At 38.2% G+C, this 21,413-nt stretch overlaps 2 protein-coding genes across 5 annotated transcripts in view; one reads left to right on the top strand and one right to left on the bottom strand.

Moving 5' to 3' along the window:
- TBCK (TBC1 domain containing kinase) overlaps positions 1 to 4,325 on the bottom strand; it is an 88,450-nt gene extending 84,125 nt beyond the window's left edge. The window contains exons 1-2 of one of the 3 annotated variants that reach the window (XM_066186269.1): positions 4,286 to 4,325; positions 522 to 758 (exon numbers count right to left, since the gene is read on the bottom strand). In XM_066186269.1, the coding sequence (XP_066042366.1) occupies positions 522 to 714 (193 nt within the window). In that variant the 5' untranslated portion in view covers positions 715 to 758; positions 4,286 to 4,325. Of the gene's footprint in view, positions 1 to 521; positions 759 to 3,320; positions 3,422 to 4,285 lie in introns of those variants that run through there. The other 2 variants (XM_066186268.1, XM_066186270.1) reach the window with 2 other exon arrangements.
- A 98-nt stretch (positions 4,326 to 4,423) lies between these two features.
- AIMP1 (aminoacyl tRNA synthetase complex interacting multifunctional protein 1) overlaps positions 4,424 to 21,413 on the top strand; it is a 32,038-nt gene continuing 15,048 nt past the window's right edge. The window contains exons 1-3 of one of the 2 annotated variants that reach the window (XM_066186272.1): positions 4,424 to 4,687; positions 20,305 to 20,438; positions 21,174 to 21,287. In XM_066186272.1, coding sequence (XP_066042369.1) covers positions 4,686 to 4,687; positions 20,305 to 20,438; positions 21,174 to 21,287 — 250 coding nt within the window. In that variant the 5' untranslated portion in view covers positions 4,424 to 4,685. Of the gene's footprint in view, positions 4,688 to 5,803; positions 5,823 to 20,304; positions 20,439 to 21,173; positions 21,288 to 21,413 lie in introns of those variants that run through there. The other variant, XM_066186273.1, reaches the window with a different exon arrangement.

The following is a 21,413-nucleotide window of genomic DNA, read 5'->3' as shown; positions in this document are numbered from 1 at the left end:
ACCACTAGTCAGAGAAATCTTAAAGTAGTCAAAAGACAATAATACAGGAAGCCTGCAGCCAGGACAGGAGATGACAGCACCAGCTGCAAATCCAGTACAAGAAACCTAACCATCACATGAAAACGTTCACAAGATTAGAACATGGGTGTAGGAGTTTACCATCAAAAATACACGTATTTCCATGTTCCACACAAAGACACAGCAGAGCCATTGAGTTCAGGAAGTTTAGTGAGGTATATAAATAAGGAAGTTTTTAGCTTTTATCTGTTAGTGTAACACAGCAAGACAGGACAGAGAACTGATCTCTGCTATGAGTCTAAAGAGAAGAAATAAAAGAAAAGAAACAATACCACTGGTCATAGGAAAGGTGTTCAGGAATTTTGAGACTGAAAACTGGCCACTTTCTGGTGCTATGAAGGCAGCATTCTGCTCAGTCACCTTAAAATATATTGTCACCAAAAAACCCTCCAGACCCAAAACCATAATCATACCAAAAATTTGCTTATTAAACAGATACTCACCATGTTTACCTCTGGTAATGTCAACGTACTGGCAAAGTCTGGGATGAGTGATTGTTTTAAGGATTTGAAATCTCCCCAGAATTTTTATGGAGTTAGGTGTCAGAGGGAGGCCATTACTTCCACAGACATCATGTGGCAGAGCGGAGGCAAAGAAGGTGGAGGCACCCATGACAGTGTCCTTTAAAGGAAACATCTTTTTTTCACACAATCTTGAGGCCTTCAGAGCAATTTGGGCTCCTTAAATAGAGAACACAAAGTAAAAATTCATCAGCAAAAGATACAGACTCAGGTTACTAGTTGTTTACTAAATAATGCAATTAAGATGGTTTTTTTTTCCTCAGGAAGTCACACAGGAAAAACAGAAGACTTAACAATTTGGCATCTCAAAATTATTCTTTCTTTAAGGGAACAATCTTGTTCAAAGCACAAAATTCCCAGTTAAAAACTACTAAATTTATTTGTGAATCCCAACTGAGAGCAACTCCACACAGGCTGCACACAGATCTTTACGTACTAAACGTATTTACTAAGTCTATACAAACGGATACTATGAAAGATACCTTCTGTTTCAACTTATACAGTCCAACTTAGGATACAAAGCAAATAAAAAAGATTAATCTCATTTGTGGTTTTTTTCTCCAAAGAAACACAGACATGAGTTATATACTTTAACATTCTAATAAATATAATCATATTGAATCTGAATGTATAGTGTTAAGGGATCAAACGTAAAAAAGGAAGAAAAATCCAAAACAGCTTTGAGCGCTTGAATATTTATATCAGTATTTGTATTAAAAGTCTTATTGTAAAGATACAATACTTTCATATCTCATGAATATTTCATACTTGTTTGCAGATGGTTTATTTTAGGATGTGAACAATGCACATTAGAGTTAGAATTTTCCACTGGAAAGCCATCACTTGGACAGAGCGCAAGCACAAAGATTTACTGGCTTGCAGCAGGTTCCAATTGGAAACCATTAAACTGTGCATTTATAAGAACTCCCATTCCTGTAAAAACATAAAGTCTGCCCAATAAACTACTCAACATCAGAAAGAAAATATGTATTAAACATTTAGAAAAAACAGCTTAGTTTACAGGTTCAATTATAATCTTGCTTGGCACAATGGTCCTCTAATGCTGGCTCCAAAACAAACGAAAACCATTGTTATGATCAGAGTGGAAGAGAGGGGGAGTAAGATTATGCCTAGCAGCAAGATGCATTATGTCTCCAAGAAGGTAAATACGTAGTGTACAATATATTTACTAAGGTGAAAAGTTCTCATTTTTACTGTAGAAAAATATTGTTAGATAATACCTCTCTAATACCTTGTACCTGCATTCAGCTGACACTTTTAAAGGAAGTTTAATAAAAAAAATTGTAGGCAATTGCACATTTATCACTGGCCTCCTCTGGCTGGAAACCAGATGGGCAAAAAGCAAGACATGAGATGAGCAAACAACCTTTCCTGTCACCCACCTAAAGGAGTCAATAAAGAATTTTAAAAGGTATGCAATAAAACACGTTCTCTTATTACAGAATTAATTACAGGGAATCCATGAAAACAATGGAAAAAGTTTTCTCTGACGACAGAAATCAGACAGTTTTGTCAATTTCTACCCTCACAGTCAAACTGAGCTCTCATTAATTCTCAATTTACATGAATTCCAGAGACCAAGTTGAAAAATAAAACAAGTAACCCCAAACTTAACACTTCCACCACTTTTAGAAAAGGACACATATTACAGCTTAAATGAAAGGGGTTTTTTTTTACAAATTTTTGTCAGTCTCAACACTTCTCTAGTAGCTTACTGACATTTCTAAATTCAAAAAGAATGATTATAGATATTTCAAAAGTTCATCTGAAAAAAGCTCTTCCCAGACTATTTTTAAATTGAGGGGGTTGTTTGTTTGGCAGAACTATAAACACAGGAGAGTGCTATACATTGTCCTCACTTCAATACACACAATTTTACACCTCAAACTCACTTTTACTATATAGAAAAGACACTTACTGTATTAATTTTATGATTTAAAGGCATTAATTATATCCTGCAGAACTTCCCTATCACTTTGAAATAAAAACAGGAAGAGAGGACAAAAAGTTTGTTATTTTAAACTGCCACCAGAACCAGTTAAAGCAAATTCACTTTTGGGATTGAATTCTGTAAATTCAATTCCAATAATCCAAAACAGCAAGAATGGAAGAGGAAGCAAGGATTTGCCTTATTAGTGTCATCTAAAACTATTGAGTCACTGTTTCCAAAGCACCATTTATTGCATTTATGGCAGACAGTCTATCACATCTGTGAAACATGCCTGGAATAAAGATTAGAAGTCCAGAAGTGGATTTGTTGCATCCCACCTCTAAACAACCGTCCCTAGCTTCCCACCTTCATCCAAATAGCCCTTAGAAACCTTTATAGTATGCAAAACCACCAACATTCTCAGCAAAATCAGAAAAAAAAGACCTTTAGAAATTCCTGTTCAATATTCAGATTAGCACCATTTTGAAAATCTTGCACTAGGTAGCTTTGATGCCCAAAAATGAGAAATAAAATACAGAGTGGAACTCCATCTATTGAGCAATTTATTTGCTCCTCTGAGTACCTACTGCTCTCAGAGAACAAATGTTCTTTATGCAGAAGTCAGCCTTTCCTATAACCATCATCGACAACTTCTTCACTTCAGCAGTGCTAAGGTGACTGAGTTAAGAGACACTTAAAAAATTGCCCTTAGGAAAAAAAAAAGTCAGAACATAATAAAACTAATTCTCAGAAGCAAACACTGCACGTACACAGAGACCAGCCTGAATGGGCCCATCCAGTGAAACACATCTATGAATTCCTAAAGCATCCACACTCAGAAATAATGGCAAGTAGCCCCATTAGTACCTTGAAAGGGCTACTGAGTTAAATGCCTCCTGAGTCTCAGGTGTAAATATCCCTTACGTAATGAAGGCAGCTTTTCTGAGTTAAAACATAACTATGCTGCTATTAAATAATTTTTAAAACAATTGAGAGCAATTTCAGGAAAGCAGATAGCGTAAACAGCTTATTCTTACATTTTTTCATTAAATCGTGGCATGTTAAACAAAGTGGGCCATTTCATAGGAGAAAATTCTTTCACAAAATAACTTGGCTCTCAAGTCTTAAAATATTCCTGCTACAACTATAGCAATTATTAATTTGGCAAAATAACTGAAATAGAATATACAATTCTAACTATTGTCGCTACTTCACAAAAACCCCTGAAACTGAGTGATTTCACAAAGTTTATTGAAACTCAGAATAGGTATTGAAAGAAAGCTGAATTCCGCTACATCAGTGTCCTAATAAAGGCCTAAACTGGGGTTTGTCACCATTTGATTTTTCCAATGCACACGTCTGTTCAGGAGCTAAACCTGGCGCAAGAGAAATCCCTTTTACCCGGTTCTCTAAATGACTCACAGAAGTGCTGGGGACCCTGATCACCCCTGGGCTGCTGCGGACTCACTGCCCGGAGACCCCCGGGGAAGGGGGTGGGAATGGGCAAGGGCATGGAGAAGGAGTAAGGAGATGGGAAAGGGGATGGGGGAGGAGTAAGCAGATGGGGAAGGGGGAATAGGCATGGGGAAGAGGAGAGGGATGGGAACGGGAACACGGCTGGGAATGGGGGTGGGGAAGAGGACAAGGCCTGGGGGAAGGGGATGAGGATAAAGATGGACGGGAAGGGGACAGGCACAGGACCGGGAGAGAGGAAAGGCGAACGCTCCGCCGGTACCTGCGCGACAGCCACCGCCCCCGCCGCGCACGACCCCGCCCCGGTGACGTCACCCATCCCCGCCAGCCGCTCTCTTTAGGGCCACAGGGGTGACCTACACAGTGCCTGAGCGTCCTGTTTTTCGGGCTATTGAAAAAAAAAAAAACCCAAAAATAAAACCCCAACATAAACAAACAAACAAACAAAAAAAAGAGAGAGAGAGCTTAACAGCCTTCCCTCCGTGTGTGTGCGTGCTCTGCCAGTGCTCCGGGAACGACTCATTGGGCGCCGAAGCCCTGTGCCTGCTGGGGGAAGCGAGGCTTTCCCGGGCGCCTGCTGGCAAACGTCAGGCGCTCGCCGGAGCAGCCCCGGGAGCGGGTCCTTCCTCCCCGGGCGGGCGGCGGCGGCGGCTCCTCGGTTCATGTGAGTGTCCCGGCAGGGCCGCGGGCTCGGCCCTCTCCGCGCTCCGGTGCCCCCGCCGGGCCTCCCCTCGGTGCTCCCTCGCCAGCCGCTGGCGAACGGCGCCATGGGTGCCCTGGGGCCGCCCCGCGGGCCGGGCCGAGCCGAGCCGAGCTCCCTGGGGTGGGTGGGAGCCAGGCGGGGCCCCGCTGGTGCGCCCCTGCTAATCCGCTGCCAGCCGCCGGCGCAGCGCTGGCCGGGCCGGGCCGGGTGCGGCGGGGGTGCCCCGGGGCGGTGGTCGCAGGGAGGCCGCCCTTGGGAGGGAGCACCCCGCGGCGCAGGGGCAGGATCGGAGCCGAGAGCCGCAGGGAGCGGCGTTACGGTCGTGGCTCAGTTCGTACCAGGGATTTTATCGCAGCGCTCGACGTGCGCTCTGGCTGTAGGGCGGCGTTGCAAATTCAAGATCCCGCGCTTTGCGTGGAGGACGCGGCCGCACGTGAAGTGGTTCATCTCAAAGCGGCTGTGCTCCTTTTTTCAGTCCTGTCGCTGGAATGAGGGTTTGGAAGCGGCGTAGGGGGGTGGGCTGTGCGAGAAAAAGATGCTGTATTAGCCTGGAAATTCGCACGGAGTATCCACTGACGTTTGCCAAAGGAAACGTAGATGCTGCCTCGTTTTTGGTTAATTGTGTAGCGGTTGTTATACTTTACATAGCCTTGAGTGAGGAGCAGAGTATAACCAGTATTTGGTCCATCCTCAGTAGAGATACAAGGTTTAACATACAGCACATGTTCTGTGCAGGGATGTGTGCATTAGGCCAACAGGGACGAGCTCATGGTTATGTTGCTGGTCCACAGCCCCCCAGCATACAGCAACATCCCTGAGGCGCTGTATATACTGGATATTTGTCAGTATTAAATCAATATATATCAGTACTGTATATATCAGATAGTACTGTACCTGAGGCTCATCAATAAGTAGCTTTGAGCTGGGTTTAGCAGCTGGCAAAATAAAGGCAATACTACTGCAAACTGAGTAATGCTTGCATTTCTTGCTCTTTCTGTTTCTTTAACTCAGAGATTTTTATTTTCTTTTAAGCGAAATCATTGCTTTTCACAAATGCTTCAGGGATTCAGGATACTTACGTGAAATCTGCAGTAAGGTGAGGCAGTAGGGATTAAATACAGCCTGCCAATTTGGTATGTCCTTAACCTTCACTTGTTATAGTATCCTCTATTTATATTTAAATTTTATTACGCCCTTTGGCAGACCTCTTGGAAAGGAAGCCCAAATTCTATAAAATTAAGCAAAACCAAACTCTGAAAGCTGAGTTTTTAATAGTGGATGTTGCTAAAAGGTATAAGGCCTTAGAAATGACCAACAGAAACAGCTTTGACAAATGGTTGGTAAAGTGTGGGTTTTAGTTTTGGGGTTTTTTTACTTTATTTTTGTGGGGTTGCAGTGTTGTATATTTTTAGGTAGCCTCAGGGGTCATTGCTTATCAATACAGCTTCAGCATAATATATTCTCTCCACCCTGTCACTCGTTAACAATATATTCCTGTTGCCGTAATTTTGACTTATGAAAACTTAAAGCAATATATTTGTGAGTTGCTTTGGTGCTTGAGCAGCACTGAATCCTGAAGGTGCAAGATGTTGAAGGCAAAAATTGTCCTTAAAACTAGTTTCAGCAAATTTGTGCTCTAGAATGTCTCTTTCCTGTTGTAACTATATGCATATTTTCCATGCATTGCTCTAGGTGTATTTGTTTCTTTTACACCTTTAAATGTAAAGAGAGAAGGAAACAAGTTCTCATTTTCTAGACTGAAAGCAGTGGATTCCGTGAAGAGAATGGTATCGAATGAAAAAGAATATTTGCTAAAAAAACCCCGTGCAAATCTTAAAATAGTCCATTAGATTGGAATAATAGGACTCAAGTCGCCTAGAGCTTTGAAGACTTGATGCTTCTGATAATGAAGCATATTTGAGTGGGAAAACAATCTGAAAAATAAGTTTAATGCATAAAGGTATGATATAGCTTTGATGTTGTTGTAACTTTAATTTAGTATGAATTTAATAGTGGCAAGTTAACCTAGGGCCTCTTTATTGAAGGAATGCCAAACAGTCTATGGATTTTTCTTAATCCTGTTATTTTCTCAGATTCCCTGTCCTTTCCCCATTAAAGCAGAATAAATAATTTTATGGATGTCATGTTACTCTGAAAAAGCTTGACATCAGACTGAGGGGGGGATCTTGAATTGACAAGAAAAAGCACATATTGAGAGTCAAAATAGGAGATAAATGTTACCCCAGACCTGTCTAGACCAAGAATGAAAAGAAGAATTGGGTTCTTGTGTGCCTACAAATCCCACACACTTTTCAAGTCTCCATGTACATACTTGGGAAATATAAAAATAAATAATAAATAAAATATAAAAATAATATAAAAATATAAAATATAAAAATAATATAAAACAGTTGTCATTAGAAGGATTGGCCAGGTGTGCAGAATGACAAATCTGGTATTGACCATAATATTTTTTAACTTTCCTGATTATGATCTAATTGCTTTATGTCACAGCTATTAATCCACATTTGTCTCTTCTAAGGGAGTGTTATATAAAGCCTAAAGAAGGTCAAATGCCAGCCAGCATAGACAAAAGTGAGGAGTCAGCGCAGAGGGCAGCTGGTAGGAACATCAGATGTGAGCAAAGCAAACAGCTCCTCTTCCTTCTCCTAGTGGTATAAGGTATATGATGTCAGTCCAGCAGGGACCCCCAGAAACACATGTGTTTCTCTGAACAGTTACCTGCATGGTTCTTACCTTTACCAAGAAACATTTCCCCTGGTAGGTTTTCTGTCATGCTGGGGGTGAGGGGAAATCAGTGTTTGTTTTTCATTTCCATGGTTACGTTATTATTAAACAGCAGGGGGAGGAAAAAGGTCTCTGATGGCTTTTTTTCCTCCAGTGTGATGGAAGCCATCCTTACTCATAATTTAAAGTAGTTTTAAAAAGATTTGGATACTTCTCAAAGCAGCCTTCTTCTGTCTTTTTTCTATTAATATTTTGTAATAGTTAATTTTATATTTCTTTGTGCTTGGGGAAAAGTGCTTTAAAAAAAATCCTTCAAGGAAAATTTTAAAGTGATTGTGGATCAGTAAGTCATCAGTTGAACAATTTTTTCTCTTGGAGGACAAAAAGATGCAATGCTGTCTGCAGTATGATGTTGGAGGTCAATTTATTCAGAGTGAGTGTAAATTTAATACATTGGTATTTTACTTCACAGGTGGTTTCTTTATCCTGCTTTCACCCTTAACAAATCTTTGATGTCTGTTATGTTGTCCCAAATAAACACACTTGAATATGTGGAAATATCACAGAAGGGCAGGTTTTACTGCATGGTTTTTAAAGTTAAATAAAACACAGGCATGTAAAAGACAGAAATGTGACTGGATTTATAACACTGGGTGTTGCAAAAGACCTTAGCAGAAGAGGAGCAAAAGATCTTCTTGTCTACTGTAACTTAATCACTTCTGGCAGATGTTTGCCTAGTCTGTTTTTAAAACCTTCCGGTGATGGATATTCCACAGCCTCCAAAGGCAGCCTGTTCAGTCTATTACTCTTACTTGAAAGTTTTCCAAAACTTAAATCTCGCTTTTCTTTTTCATGTGTGCATCAGACCTGGTGAACAGTTTAGTCCCCTTCTCGTACCAACTTGCTTTGTCTTTGAAGAACAAGACCTAGTCTCCCATTTATCTTCTCTTCTGTAGACTAAACAACTGCACTTCTTTCAAGCTTTTTGATCTTCTTTGAAGTGTCTTGAAAAAGTTGAGAGACAGGAAAGGGGAATTTGAACAAAGGCAAATCTCTGTGCCAGTTGTAGGGGATCTTGAGTATGTATGAGTTCAACATGAGTATTGCTTGGGCAGCCTCTTGAGCAGCTGAGGCAGTTTACCTGTTATAAAATGTAAGTGGTCAGGCCTTTCCTGTCTTGCTTCTCCCTTATTTCATCCTCTGTCCCTCACACTTGCTTTCTAGAGAAATTAAGATTTGGAACTTTTTTTTTCTTTAAACTGGAGCAGACAGGTGTGGCAGGGTAATAGACTCCCAGATGAGAGGTTGTTCTCTGTAGTTTTTGTGGTGTAGTGTTGTTAATCAATGGAGTCGTTAGTTGCCTTAATGCTTTTTGAGCCATAAAGTTTTCTAATGATGAAGTCCATAACAAGCATGAAACATATTGCAAGAGTGTATTTTCTTCCTGAAAATACAGCCCCTGTGGTTCTAGTCAGTGAAATAGATTTGACAGATGAAACAAGAGAAAGTGGGTTTTTTTGAGCATTATGAAAATGTGCAAGTTGGCTTGGGTAGCATGATGACTCCAAATGTTTTGAGATTGTCAGCATGTCCATTTGAGTATTCCTAAACTTTTACAAACATCCACATTTGCATTTAAATAGGAAAAGTTCCTTGCCTGAGCATGCTCTGTGCTTCTGGCCAATGCTTTTAAGTTCAGTATTGTTAGAAATTTCTGGGCAGTTGTAACTGGTTTTAGGCATGGCAATCGCTGTCAGTCTTGATTACAAAGTTCACTGCGCTGATTCCTGTTCTGTCTAGGGAACAGTTGCTTATGAAGCACACCTCTAAACAATCTCAACCAGTGCCTCTCCAGTCTCAAATCTTAAGTTCTTATGCCACTTTATATAAAATAACAGCCTAGAAACTCTTTGACTTCCTGAACTGTAGAGAGTGAAGATTAAACTAGCATTCATATTGGAAAACAGCATGTACTGTATTTAATCATCATCTGCTAAATACAGTTCATGTAGAACTCATTCTTTCTTCAGAATTCTGAAATGCTGACAGAGATTCTATTCTGGATTAGGGGAAAATTGAATTTCTGGCACCTGGTAAAGCATTAAACATCATCAAAAATTGCCTCAAGTTAGCACATGTTGTCTTGAGGTCGTTTGCTTTAATCTTTTGGCATAAAACTACCTATTATGGAAGACTTCTATTTCCATTTCCTTCTCATCAGGAGCTTTCTCAACATAATTGAGTATGAATTAATAGTGTAAAGCTTGGTCTGTGACTTCAGGACCCTCTCTCAGAAACCATCCATGGCTATTGGATCTGATTTCTATCCCTGAGTGTTTCTCAGTTACAGTTTAACATACAGCTTTGTAGTGGCATCTTGTTTCAGTCTCTCAAGATAAGTGGACAGATCATTTCAGCAGCTCATTTGTCCAGGGCAGCTGGGGCCTGCTGTTCCCCCAGGAGTGCAGGGGCTGGTGCATGGCATGCAAGAGGCATTGCATTTGGCTTGCTGGCAGCTGCTCTGGAGGCAGGGCCCTAAGTTCACATCTGTGCTAGTCCTACTGTAAGGTTTGAAACCTTCTGTTTCAAGGGCTCTTGTAATTGGTAACAGTCACACACTAAGGAAGTCACTGTTGCAAACTAGGATATGACTCTGAATTGTACCCCAGGGAAATTAATCTTTTCTTGGGGGTTCAGTTACCCTTGCTGCATCACAGTGGATAAGTAATTTCACACCCAAATGACCCTCTATAGAATAATGCTCCTGATAAGAACTAGGCACACACAGATCTTTACCTTTTCATTTTACTGAAAACTTACCTTCAAATTAGCACTTTTGAAGATGTTAAATCAACATACTTCAGTTGAAAATAATTGTTTAAAAATTATTACATTTTTAATAGAAGATTTTGGAACACAGCAAAATTAGAATTTAGCTAACTTGTCTTAAAACCTCTTTTGTTTCTATAGTTTGAATCCATAAATGAAAAATCGCTATTCCCCAAAAACTGCTTGGAGGATTGTTCTGTCAGAGACTATCAGTCTTAATAGCTGACATCCCCTCTCAACATCCAAGATGAGTGCACTGAGAGTTAGTTTGCTTTTGTGTGTTTTTTTTTTTTTTCCCCTCTGTACAGACCAGCATTAAAAGAGGGGAAGTAATTTTCATCCTAGAAGTTTTAAAAGCTGTTAACTCCAAGTGCTGCTCTCTGCATACAGCTACAAAGAAGTGGTAGATACTGCTGGCACGTGGTTTTGAAGCGACATGAATCTGCTTCTGGCTGCTGAGGATTAGTTGTCAGCCCACGTTAGATACAAAAGTTCATTTAGACTTTTTGTTCCACAGCTGAATAAATAATAATTCTCTGCCCAGGTTAATTAGTATCTTTATAGGTTTTCATTAAGATATCATCCTGAGTAAATTCAGCATTGGAAAGTACAATTATTTGTGATGTGTGGGGGAGGGGTTTTTTCTGTGTAAATAAGGTGTTGCAGCTGCAGGCTCAAAGTTCATCAAGGACTGAAAATTGTTTGACAGCTTTGTTGCTCCTCATTAAAATGATATTTGCTTTTATTCTTGCATTGGTTACACACAGACGTATACACAAGTGTGCACATTTTCAGTTTTTTCTTCATGTTTTATTTGGCCCACATAAAGAATGCCTAAAGTTTCTGCCTCAGTAAATACCAGCAGCTGCTAATGTGTCTGAAGTTAGAGGACACTGATTCCTTTGAAATACATCTGCATGTGGTCTGCTTTTGTGGGTAAATAATGGTTATTTTTAACCGGAGCACTTGTTGTAATTGGATGGTTAAGTCCTGTTTTCCTTTAGCTGTGCTTCAAGAAGCTGCTTTTGCAAGTAGAAAAGCTGATATTAATGTAAAAGCAGTAAATTTCAAGATTATTTTTAACACACTGGGACTTTGTAAGATAACTAGTAGACAGGTTTCAGATATTAAGAGTATTAGAACTGAAATGGAACAGGAGTAATCAGTGTTCCTGTGAACTACCTGACCAGTACCATTATTGTGCAGACTATTACAGTCATAAAATACATTGTTTAATGATATTCTTATTCCCAAACTTCAACTTCCTAAGGAAAAGATATTTTTGACATGTCTTCCTAGCAGCTAGGGTTTTTGACAAGGATTTTTATCCTTTTTGCTGTGGCAAAACGCCAGATTTTGAGAGATATTTTAAAAATATATCCTTGTTTTCAACTGCTACTTCTCTTAGGGAGAGAGCATAAACAGCTCTTTCTTTTCCTCTCTGTAACTGCTGTACTTGCTCTAAATTAAGGAAGTAGTGTTAATGTTCACTTTTTTTAGGATGATGTTACAAAAATCAATAAAATGCCTAAGAAACTGTTCTACTTGGCATCAACAGGTAGATTTCAGTGCAGTTCTGATTCTTCTCTCTGATTTATGAGCAGTTTACTCTGTAGTTACAACAGTAATCTAAAGCTTTCACTTTACTTTCCCGGTAAAACCCCAGAGGGTGAGCCACAGCACAGATTCTTTGAGTTCCTGGGGCATATGCTGACCTTGCAGACTTGTCCAGATGCAGCTGAGTCCTCTTAAATTTCTTAATTTATAGGCATATGTGTGTGTCTGTAATTGTAAAGTTCATCACCTGTCAGGGGAGTTTTATGAGGATACTTTGAGACATGAATAGCAAATACTTTTTAATATATAAATATATTTATTTGTATGTGTATACACATCTGCGTATAACCACAAAAATCTCATCAAAATGAAAGAAAAATAAAATGAACAAAATACCTTGTCAGTTTTTGATGTAAACTTTCTGTTCCAAAGACCTGGATGTATTTTGGGTTTGGAAATCGGTGATTACATTCAGCGAAATGAGGCAGCGTGTTGTGGGTGTTGCATCTTTTCCATCATGGGATTTATTGTGGGGATTTCTTGTGCACATGGTGAACATTTACTGAAAGATTTTGATAGTATTATTAAAATATTAATGCAGTGGGATTCAAAAGGTAAACGTTGCTGAAAAATACATAAGGCTGTCAAACTGTTTTGGCATATGAGCTGCTACTTAAACTGCAGCCTGCACTACAAAGCACAGCCAGATGGATCTCTACGGCACTTGCAGGGACCTGGCAGATGCAGAGGGTGTGGAACCTAGTGAGACTTCAGTCGAGCGGTGCAAAGAAATTGCTTTCCTTGAGCTGTGTTGTGAGCCATCCTTGGCTGTTCCATTACCGGGCAGACTGCTCAGATTAATGAACTGAGGTGTAAATTTTGTTACAGACCGCATCCAAATGCTTGACTGCCGTCTTAACCTGGCAGAACTCCTTAAGGGTGATCATGTCTCTGCTTTGTTTAGTCCTTGGAGTGTCAGCTCAGAGGTGGGAAAGAATAAAAAAGTTGATTCAAAATTGGACTGAGGCAAGCATTGGTAGAAACTTCTCCCTGAGTAGATATTTAGCACAAGTTTACATCAGGGGTGTGAATGAAGCTGCAAGTACTCTTAACATTTTGAGTGTTGCAGCTGTAGCATGTTAAGGTATGATGCAGTTATTTAATACAATGTGGCACCAGCTAGAGTCTTGAAATGCAAATTGAACGAAATACTAAAATGATTTTTACTTCTGACTGTTGAGTTTCTAATGATCTCTACCATATCAGTCCAAGACATCCATTTTAATGCAAATTAGGCCAGTCAATTTCATGCTTCTACCCTATATGTTGTAACGTAGGCCTTACTTCTTCATTCATTGCTTCTCATAGATTTGATTTTTGCCTGTCTCATTAATGCTACAACCTGCTTGTAACTTTGGTACATCATTCCCTTTAAAGGCAGACTTGTCTTCACATTTAAAAATAGTCATTACTAAGGAACTTCTGTTGCCTCAAAATTTCTACGAGTGGATGGGCCTTTTGTTTTGTGATGTTCCATCATATGTTTAAAAAATCTCTTTCATGCTGCAGTGTTTTTCAATATGAAAAAGTTCAGTTTTCTGTGTTTTTACTATTTACAGCCCTTTAAAATAGGGAGGGGTAGGCGCTTAGGAGTACTAAAAGGACCTGTCTGCAGCTGGGATTGAGCCTGATTTATCTGGCAGCCAGAAGGGTTAACAAATCATTCCACAGAGCTGACATTCCTACTTGGATGGACTGTGTTAGACATTTGGGGGGTTTGGAAATCTGCAGAGCAGTTATTCTGACTTTCTCAGTGCCAAAGATGAAAAGTGAATTGAAATAACATACAGCAAAAATGTGCAACTTTGCCTACTAATTTGGTGCTTGGGAAATTCCTTTCAATAGTGACAACACAGAAGCTTATCGTTAAGGGATACATAATAAATTGTATTTAAGATCTAAAAGGAAAAAAACAAATGGGTTGTTTGACTGTTTAAAGCCCCAGTTGCAGCAATCACAGTTTGGGGAGAAAGGAAGACAAGAGATCTGATATCTTTCTGCAATTATGAATCTCTAATGCTTATGCTGCCATACTTTGTAGCACTCTGTTAACATTTTAGGCTGTAATTTCATTTTGTTCATTTTAAAAAGACCATTCTTTTTTTAGAAAAATACCGTGGTAGTAGTTAAAATTTCATTTGATCTTTCATAGTGCCCAAATCTCTAGTACCTGGCAGGGAATCACTGGCTCAGTACAGAGAGTCAAAAATCAGGTTCCATGATAATTCATTTGATAATTTCTAGGTTTCAACTTTTTATACTGCAGTCTACCAATACTGCTCAAATTTTGAAAAAAGAAAACAAAACTGGTTGTGGTTTGGGGATTTAAGAGTTTTTCTGTTCTGTTTTGTTGATTTTTTTTTTTTTGTCTTTTTAATATTTTTTGTGGATTGTTTTTGTTTCTTTTTGGGGTGATTTTTGTTTGTATGTTTTCTGGAGGTGGTTTTGTTTTGTGGTGTTTTTTGGGGTTTTTTTGGTGGTTTTTTTTTTGGCTGGGTTTTTTGGGGGTTTTTTGGGGTTTTTTTGTTTGGTTTTGGCTTTGGGGTTTTTTTGCTATTGCTTTTCAAATGTTTGCCACTGTTCTGCCAAAAATGTCTTGATAGGTCTCCTTTGCTGTATGTGGAAAAGGACCTGGGTAAGCATCTACATTTTGAATACTTACACATATTTGCTTAAGGCCTTGGATTGTATTTCTAGATGTGTGAACTTTGTGCTGTTCAGGAAACATACGTTCTTCCCTTACAGAGCCAACATTACACTTAATTCTGAAGGAGAGTTGAGCTGGTAGTTAAATCTTCACTGATATATGCATGCCTCAAGTGTGCTTGAAATGGTATTTAAGTGTAAGTGCACTATGTCTTTTTTTTGCTCCATTATAGCAACAGGAAACAATGGGTTTGATGGTAATGCAATGCAGAAGTACCTCATACTTAAAATTCTTCTGTTTTCTTAGCATTATATTGTTTGTAATTGATACCTTTGCCCATTTGTGTATGGGCTTAAAAGGCACATTTTTTGAAACTGTTTGTGAACAGCTCCATATTGGACTTTTTTTTGATAGAAGATTTTTTTTCTTAACTGAGGATTTTTTTTTATTGAGGAATTATATTTTTACACACATAAAACTCTGGAAAACCTGCATTTCCAATAAACAAATCTGATTATTTTCTGTCTCTTAAAGCTTGGAATCACACGATCTTTTGGAACTTCATTTCCTGAGAAGGGAAATGTGGGTATAAAAGCCATGATTGTGTTTTACAACATGTAACAGTTATAAAGCCACTGAAATACCCAATCTTTTGTGGTGGTGATGGGCATAAGTGCATGAAACTTACTAAATATACCTGATTTCCAAAATGTCTTAGCAACAGAACTGTTTAATTGAAAATTTGTACCAAAGTGTTTCAAGCCATTGCTTCCCTAAGATAAATGGGGAACCTGCTGTTGATTTTCTTTGCATTACTTAGAGCGAAGCATGGGGCTATCAAATCAAAACTAAGATTCGATCTCAAAACTAATTAGTTGTAGCTCTCCTGTGTTTTGGCTTGAATTTTTTTAATAGAGCTTAAATTTTCCGAAGTTTAAAAACTAGACCTTAAGTTTTTCTACCTAAAGAGTGAAATCATCAAATCAGGTATTCTAAATCTTAGCCAAAGATCAGGCTTACAGCATCAGGCTTTGACCATTTTATGAGAAAATAGGAGAAACCTTTAAGAAAAAATTGATTTATAAAGCATGGGTCTCAATTCTCCAAGATGAAAAAGACGGGATGAGTTACAACAGTTGTCTAGTTGCAGTGATACTTTAGTTCAGCCAAAGAAAACATCTAGTCTGCTTTCTTCTGTTTTGATCAGTGTTGTTCCCTACCTTGCAGAATAAAAAGGTGTGATGTGAGATTCTCAGGTCTGGTTCACTGTATCCTCACAGTTTGTAGAAGTGCAAAGCACAGGAAAGCAGAATCTGGCAAACAGCTGGCACGTTCTGTTATATTTATGGGTTTTTGTAAGATTGTCTGCCAGAAAGGACCATACTCAGAAAAGATGCTCAGATAGAAAGCTTTGAACACAATTCTTGCAGAAACAAAGTGATTGTTGGTACTTGATCTTTTACAAAAAGTAGAGTACTTCGCTATACAAGTTGGCCACAATCCTGCAAAAGAAGAAAAAGAGTTTGAGGTCTGCTTAGGAAGAGGAATTAACATTAAGTACTTTTATATAGTATAAATTTTTGAACTTTAGTTAGCATTGAAGATATTGCCTTTGTCTTGTTGATGACTTTTAGAATAAGCCACTGGTTCTGTTTAGCTTGAACGGATCATCTCATTTAAGCCAACATGTCTTTTTGCAGATCATTATTTTTTCCTCTAGTGAGAAAATGAAATCTTACGTCTTGGTTGGCAGCCACTCATTAACGTACTATAAACATATTCCTCATAGAGAATGCCACCTAGACCATTGTGTGGTTGTTACCTGCTCTTTGTTAAAGATGAATAGAATTAGCTTTGCTATAGGAATACTTGATTCCTTCATGGCAAACAGAGCAAAGAGCAGTGATGGGTGAGAGCAAATCTCCATGCAAAGGAGAATGCTGTCCAGGTGTGGTGGGCTGTCAAAGTTTACCCTCTTACTGTGAAGGAATTAACGTGTGTGTGGGAGAGGAAGAGAGGAGAAGGAGGCACTTCCGGTTAAATCTCCTGCAGTTGTAATCTTACTTTGTGTGTTGATATTACTAAAGCATTGCAAAAAAAAGCTGAGAACTTCAAAGTACTGAGCTTTCTAAAACTTCCAGCTGGAAAAAGGAATGCTCAGAGCTAATTGTTTTAGGCCTTAGGGGTCAGTTGTTTTCCAATTTCAGGTGTTGCTTTATATTGTGCTTGTTTGTTTCTGGTTTTCTTTTGGTTTTTTGTTGGGTTTTGTTTTTTTTTTTTTCTGTTTAATGGTTACTTTCCCAATAGCGGAAAGAAATTGCTCTCATGTTCGGACTATAGATAGATTCCAAAACTGATTTTTAGAGTTTTAAGTTTTAAATTTTGTCATTAATTTTATGGGGATTTTGGCTTTTTCTTGCTTTTCACAATCAACAATATGGAAGAGTGAGCTGCAACCAGGTTTATGTTTTTAGTGTCTTACGTGTGTTCAGTTTTTGACTTGGATATATTCTAAAGTTGAGGACAATGTTGATAAAGTATTTGTAAAACATGTTAAAATTTGGGGGTAATTTGTACCATATGAGAAGTTTTGATTTATTATAGAGAGTTTGCTGCTTTGGGGACTTCTACTTCGACACTACTTGTTTTTGAGCAAGAAAGTAGGATAATGCCTGTTTTCTCCTCTGAGGGTACTGCAGCTACTTAGAAGTCAGCAGCAGGCAGTACTTTCAGTTTGAAAAAAGATGGGCAACTCTCCTAATCAGCAGGTAGAACAATGAGAAGTGGAACAGCTCTCATGTGTTGATGTGTAATCCAACGAATAACTGTATGGCTTGAGTCTTTCAAGATTGAGTTCTATTGAGTGGAGCAGATGGATTTTGAAGCAGTTCTGAGTGTCTTGCAAATAACACAACAGTCCCCAGAGGTCTGAGATAAAACAGTTTCCTTTAGCTAAGGAAGCAGGTAACTTCAAAAGGACTTTTCCAGAATGTCTGAATGTAACTACGCCATACTGGTTTTTCAAAACAAGGGAAAGGAGCTCATTAGGCGCAATTGGATGAAGTGACTTTACTTTCAGTTGCTCTTTGGGACATTTTTTCCTGAACAGGTCAGAATGTATCTGCAATGAGCTATGATCTGGTTTTTAAGCTATATTATTTCTGGGTTTTTTTCCAATTTTTAGTTTGTGTATCATCAGTAAGAGTGGGTCGTTTTAGAATTTTTTGTATTAGGGTGACAGGAGAGTAGTGGGCAAAGAAAATGGGGTAGAGGTGAAAAAACAAAAAAAGAAAATTGACTGTAACCTTAGATTGTTATAGTTCTCATATTTTTAATGCATTTTATATTCTATAATGCAGGGTGAATCTTACTTTTTTTTCTTAATGTGCCCCTTTTGGATACAGTTTTATCACTCTGCTGTATGAGTTCCTGTGCTTCTTCCTGCAGCAGTTCACTTCAGCCTGTTGCCTTTTTATATTAGCATCGGAAATACCTTTTTCTTTGTGTTATTGTTACAATACTAGCTTTACAGAAATTTATTTGACAAGTGGGAAAATTTTAATCATGTAACTTCATTTCCAGATCTTCAGTTCATTAGCCAACTTGGCTAAAAATCTATAAAATGTACCAATTCTATTCACTTTGAAGTTTTAGTAGCATTTCTGTTGTTGTTGGCAAAGTTTCCACTGTTAGTATTGTGTTCCCCTGAGAGAAGTTGTAGCTTGCAAGAAATCTTACTGGTATGCAGACAGTAATATCCCAGGCTTTGTGTTATGCTGTGTTGTGCCATAATACTTTTATGTCTGTTTCCATTTGACATCTCAATTAGTAACTTATTGGAATCACTATTTTCCTTTTTGAAACTCTCTGTTTTCAGTCTACCCATGAAAATGAAATTATTTTCTTGTTAGCAGGCATTAATTTGAATATAAAATTAATTTAGTTCTCCTGGAGAGATTTTTCTGTTCTTTGTTACAAGAGACTTTCTTCCTTTTAAAAGAAAAATCTAGTGTGTCTGAGTGAAAATTGTGATGGCCGTAATACTCTCGCATCTTTAAGTGAAGCACTGTGTGTAAAATGCACTTTGATTATATTAATTCCAAAGAAGGCAAGATGTTGGTTCATGCATCACATTTGCAAGATACCCCATGCATCATCTGACTGTTACACCTCTCTCTGGCTTTGTGAATTTTACCTTGGGAACTTTTGAATTCACTGTTCCTGAATAATTGTAGTTAGTTTTCTGGGGATTTTTGCTATTAATTTTTTATTTTTTAAAAAATATTCCTGTGGAGATTTGAGTTATGTATAATCTGAGATCAGATATAAAATGTGTGTTGATTTTTAGAGTGCAGCTGAGGGATGTTAACCCTGGCATGAGTGTGATTGTAGCTGTTCACCTTTCAGTTATTTCTAATTTCTTTTGTCTTCAGCATGATTTTTTTTACATGTCCCAACAGGGAATATTTATTTGTATGTTAAAAGCAGATTTAGATCACAGTGTTACAATAGTGTTGTAAGAAGTTTTCTGCCAATTTGATATGAGAAGAGGCATTTTTGGGTTTGGAGCCAGTACATGTGCCTGGATTGCCATTTTCTTACCAATTCTTTCATTTGTTGCGGTTCATGAACAAATTCACAGGATTTAAATCACTTCACAGGAATTAAATCACTACTGCTTGCAAAGGTCTTTTCTTCCCACCTGTTTTCTTGATTTACAGATGAGGCAGCTGTTAGTACAGATTCTTTCCTCATTTAGGTACTGAATGGGAGGGAAAAAGCACTGTCTGCTGCAGGTATGAGTGATTGTAACTGTTTTTCATCATTCTGTTGCCACTATTTGAGCACTTGTGTTTAGACACAAATGTTGCCGAGAAGGAAGGTAGGCCAGATTTGTTAGCCTTCAAAAAATAAAGGCTTTGCACAAGGCATAGCTACTTTCTGGAACATTAGTGAAACGATAGTTAATGGTGAATACTATAAAAGAAGATTAGACAGCATTTATTTGTGGTCTTTGCTGGGCTTTTGTGTTCCCTGCTTCTTTGTTATCTCTGTGCTGGCCCTTCCATTTCAGTGGATGCAAAGTTGAACAATCGAAATGGGTGCTAAAATAACTCTGTTGGTGTAAACCTGTAATAAAAGTTGTTTTTATCTGAGATCAGTAAAAATATTCATGAATTATGAGTATTAAATGTAAAACAACAGTAAATTCTTAATATATGCTCAAGCACAATGGATGAAGTATTCAATATATTCTGAATAAATTTATTAGAAAAGTTAGGAATTTTTTTCCGGATGATTCCATTTTCTTAGTCTCAATAAAATTTGATATACACTTACTTTATATATATTTTATTTTAGTTAAGCCTAGAATACAGTGCTTTCCTGTCCAATCTTTTCCCTTTTATTTCCTTCCTCTTCCCCCCATGTATTCATACCTTTCTTTCTGAGAAGGTAAATTTTTTTTTTTTTTTTCTGTTTCATGAAGGAAGAACACGTTTTCTGCAGCTGGGAAGAAAAATGGCTTTTCTTCCAAAATACTTGAAAGCAGCTGTCAAACATTAGATTCTGTTTAACGTTGCTTTTTGTTTGGGCTTTGCTTTGGGAGGTGGGAGCCCAGCTTTTCACTTAGTAAATTTTCTTATTCAGCAACTGATTTGAGAACTGCTTGATGTGGTAAGAGATAGTAGTGTTATTGCATTAAGAAGTCATTGATTTTGGGCTGTTTTTTGTCTAGGTTTTTATCCCGTTTTTTGGTAAAGATGGCAGCCAACAACGCAGTGCTGAACAGACTGGAACAGAAGGGTGCAGAGGCAGATCAAGTTATTGAGTACCTCAAGCAACAAGTTGCCTTGCTCAAGGAAAAAGCCAGTAAGGATTTACCTATCTTATGTTAAACCTGTTAACCAGATGGTTAACAGCAAATGCACATAGGAGAAAATGAGAATATTTGGTGCTGTCAGCCTTTAAAGCCTGTTCCAAGTTCTCCATGATAAACCTTGTAATAGTAGCACCACTTCACTGTCCTGTGATTTTGTTGAGGTTTTGTTTTGTTGGTTTTTTTTGGGTTTGTTTCTTTTTTTATTATTTTGAAGCTGCTTATTCTGAAATAGAAGAGGTATGGATGAGGAAGAATTAATGCACAAATTATGGAAATTTGATAGGACATGATTCTATTTGAAGAGAGTAAGGGAGTTGGAGACAATACGAGACTATGCCTCATCCTGAACTTACGACTGTTTTTTCACAACTATGGCATTCTCTCTAGGGTTTCATACCTTCAGCTTTGTTATTTTGTACTTAACTGTATCACTGCATAAAGGTGCTCTGTATTACATTGTCAAGGTTTTACTGTAGGTTTTTTGGAGTTTTTTCATGTGATTCTGTTCAGGGGACTGAAAAGACAGTATATTGAGAGGCAACTTGATTATATAAGTATTGTAAAACTGGCTATTTCAACAGTAAAGGAAATAATTCCTAAGTATTTCTGATTATATACTCCTTGAAAGTTTTTACTTTTGTGCTCTGTGGCTCACCATGTTTCACTTTTCTTTAAAAACAAACCTCTGTGTCCAAAGTGATGAATTTTAAATGTGGCAACTCTAGTCTTGCAGGCATCTCTCCGGGAAGAGAAGAAGCTTCGTGTAGAAAATGCTAAACTGAAGAAAGAAATTGAAGGGCTGAAACAGGAGCTGATTCAGGCTGAAATTCGAAATGGAGGTAGGGAAAGAAATGTGCTATTCTGATAAAGCACAGATGTAGTTAGCACAAAACTATCTTAATTCTTCTTGATTTTTATTGTTCTGTATGTGACTCTATGGTATTTTTTACAAATTCTGGATTTTC

Source organism: Chamaea fasciata, unplaced genomic scaffold (assembly GCF_029207755.1).
Source record: "Chamaea fasciata isolate MVZ Bird 193981 ecotype frontalis unplaced genomic scaffold, bChaFas1.0.hap1 SCAF_6, whole genome shotgun sequence".
NCBI classification, from domain to species: domain Eukaryota; kingdom Metazoa; phylum Chordata; class Aves; order Passeriformes; family Sylviidae; genus Chamaea; species Chamaea fasciata.
The sequence above is the reverse complement of the archived record's forward strand: the minus strand, read 5'-3'. Positions and strand labels throughout refer to the sequence as shown.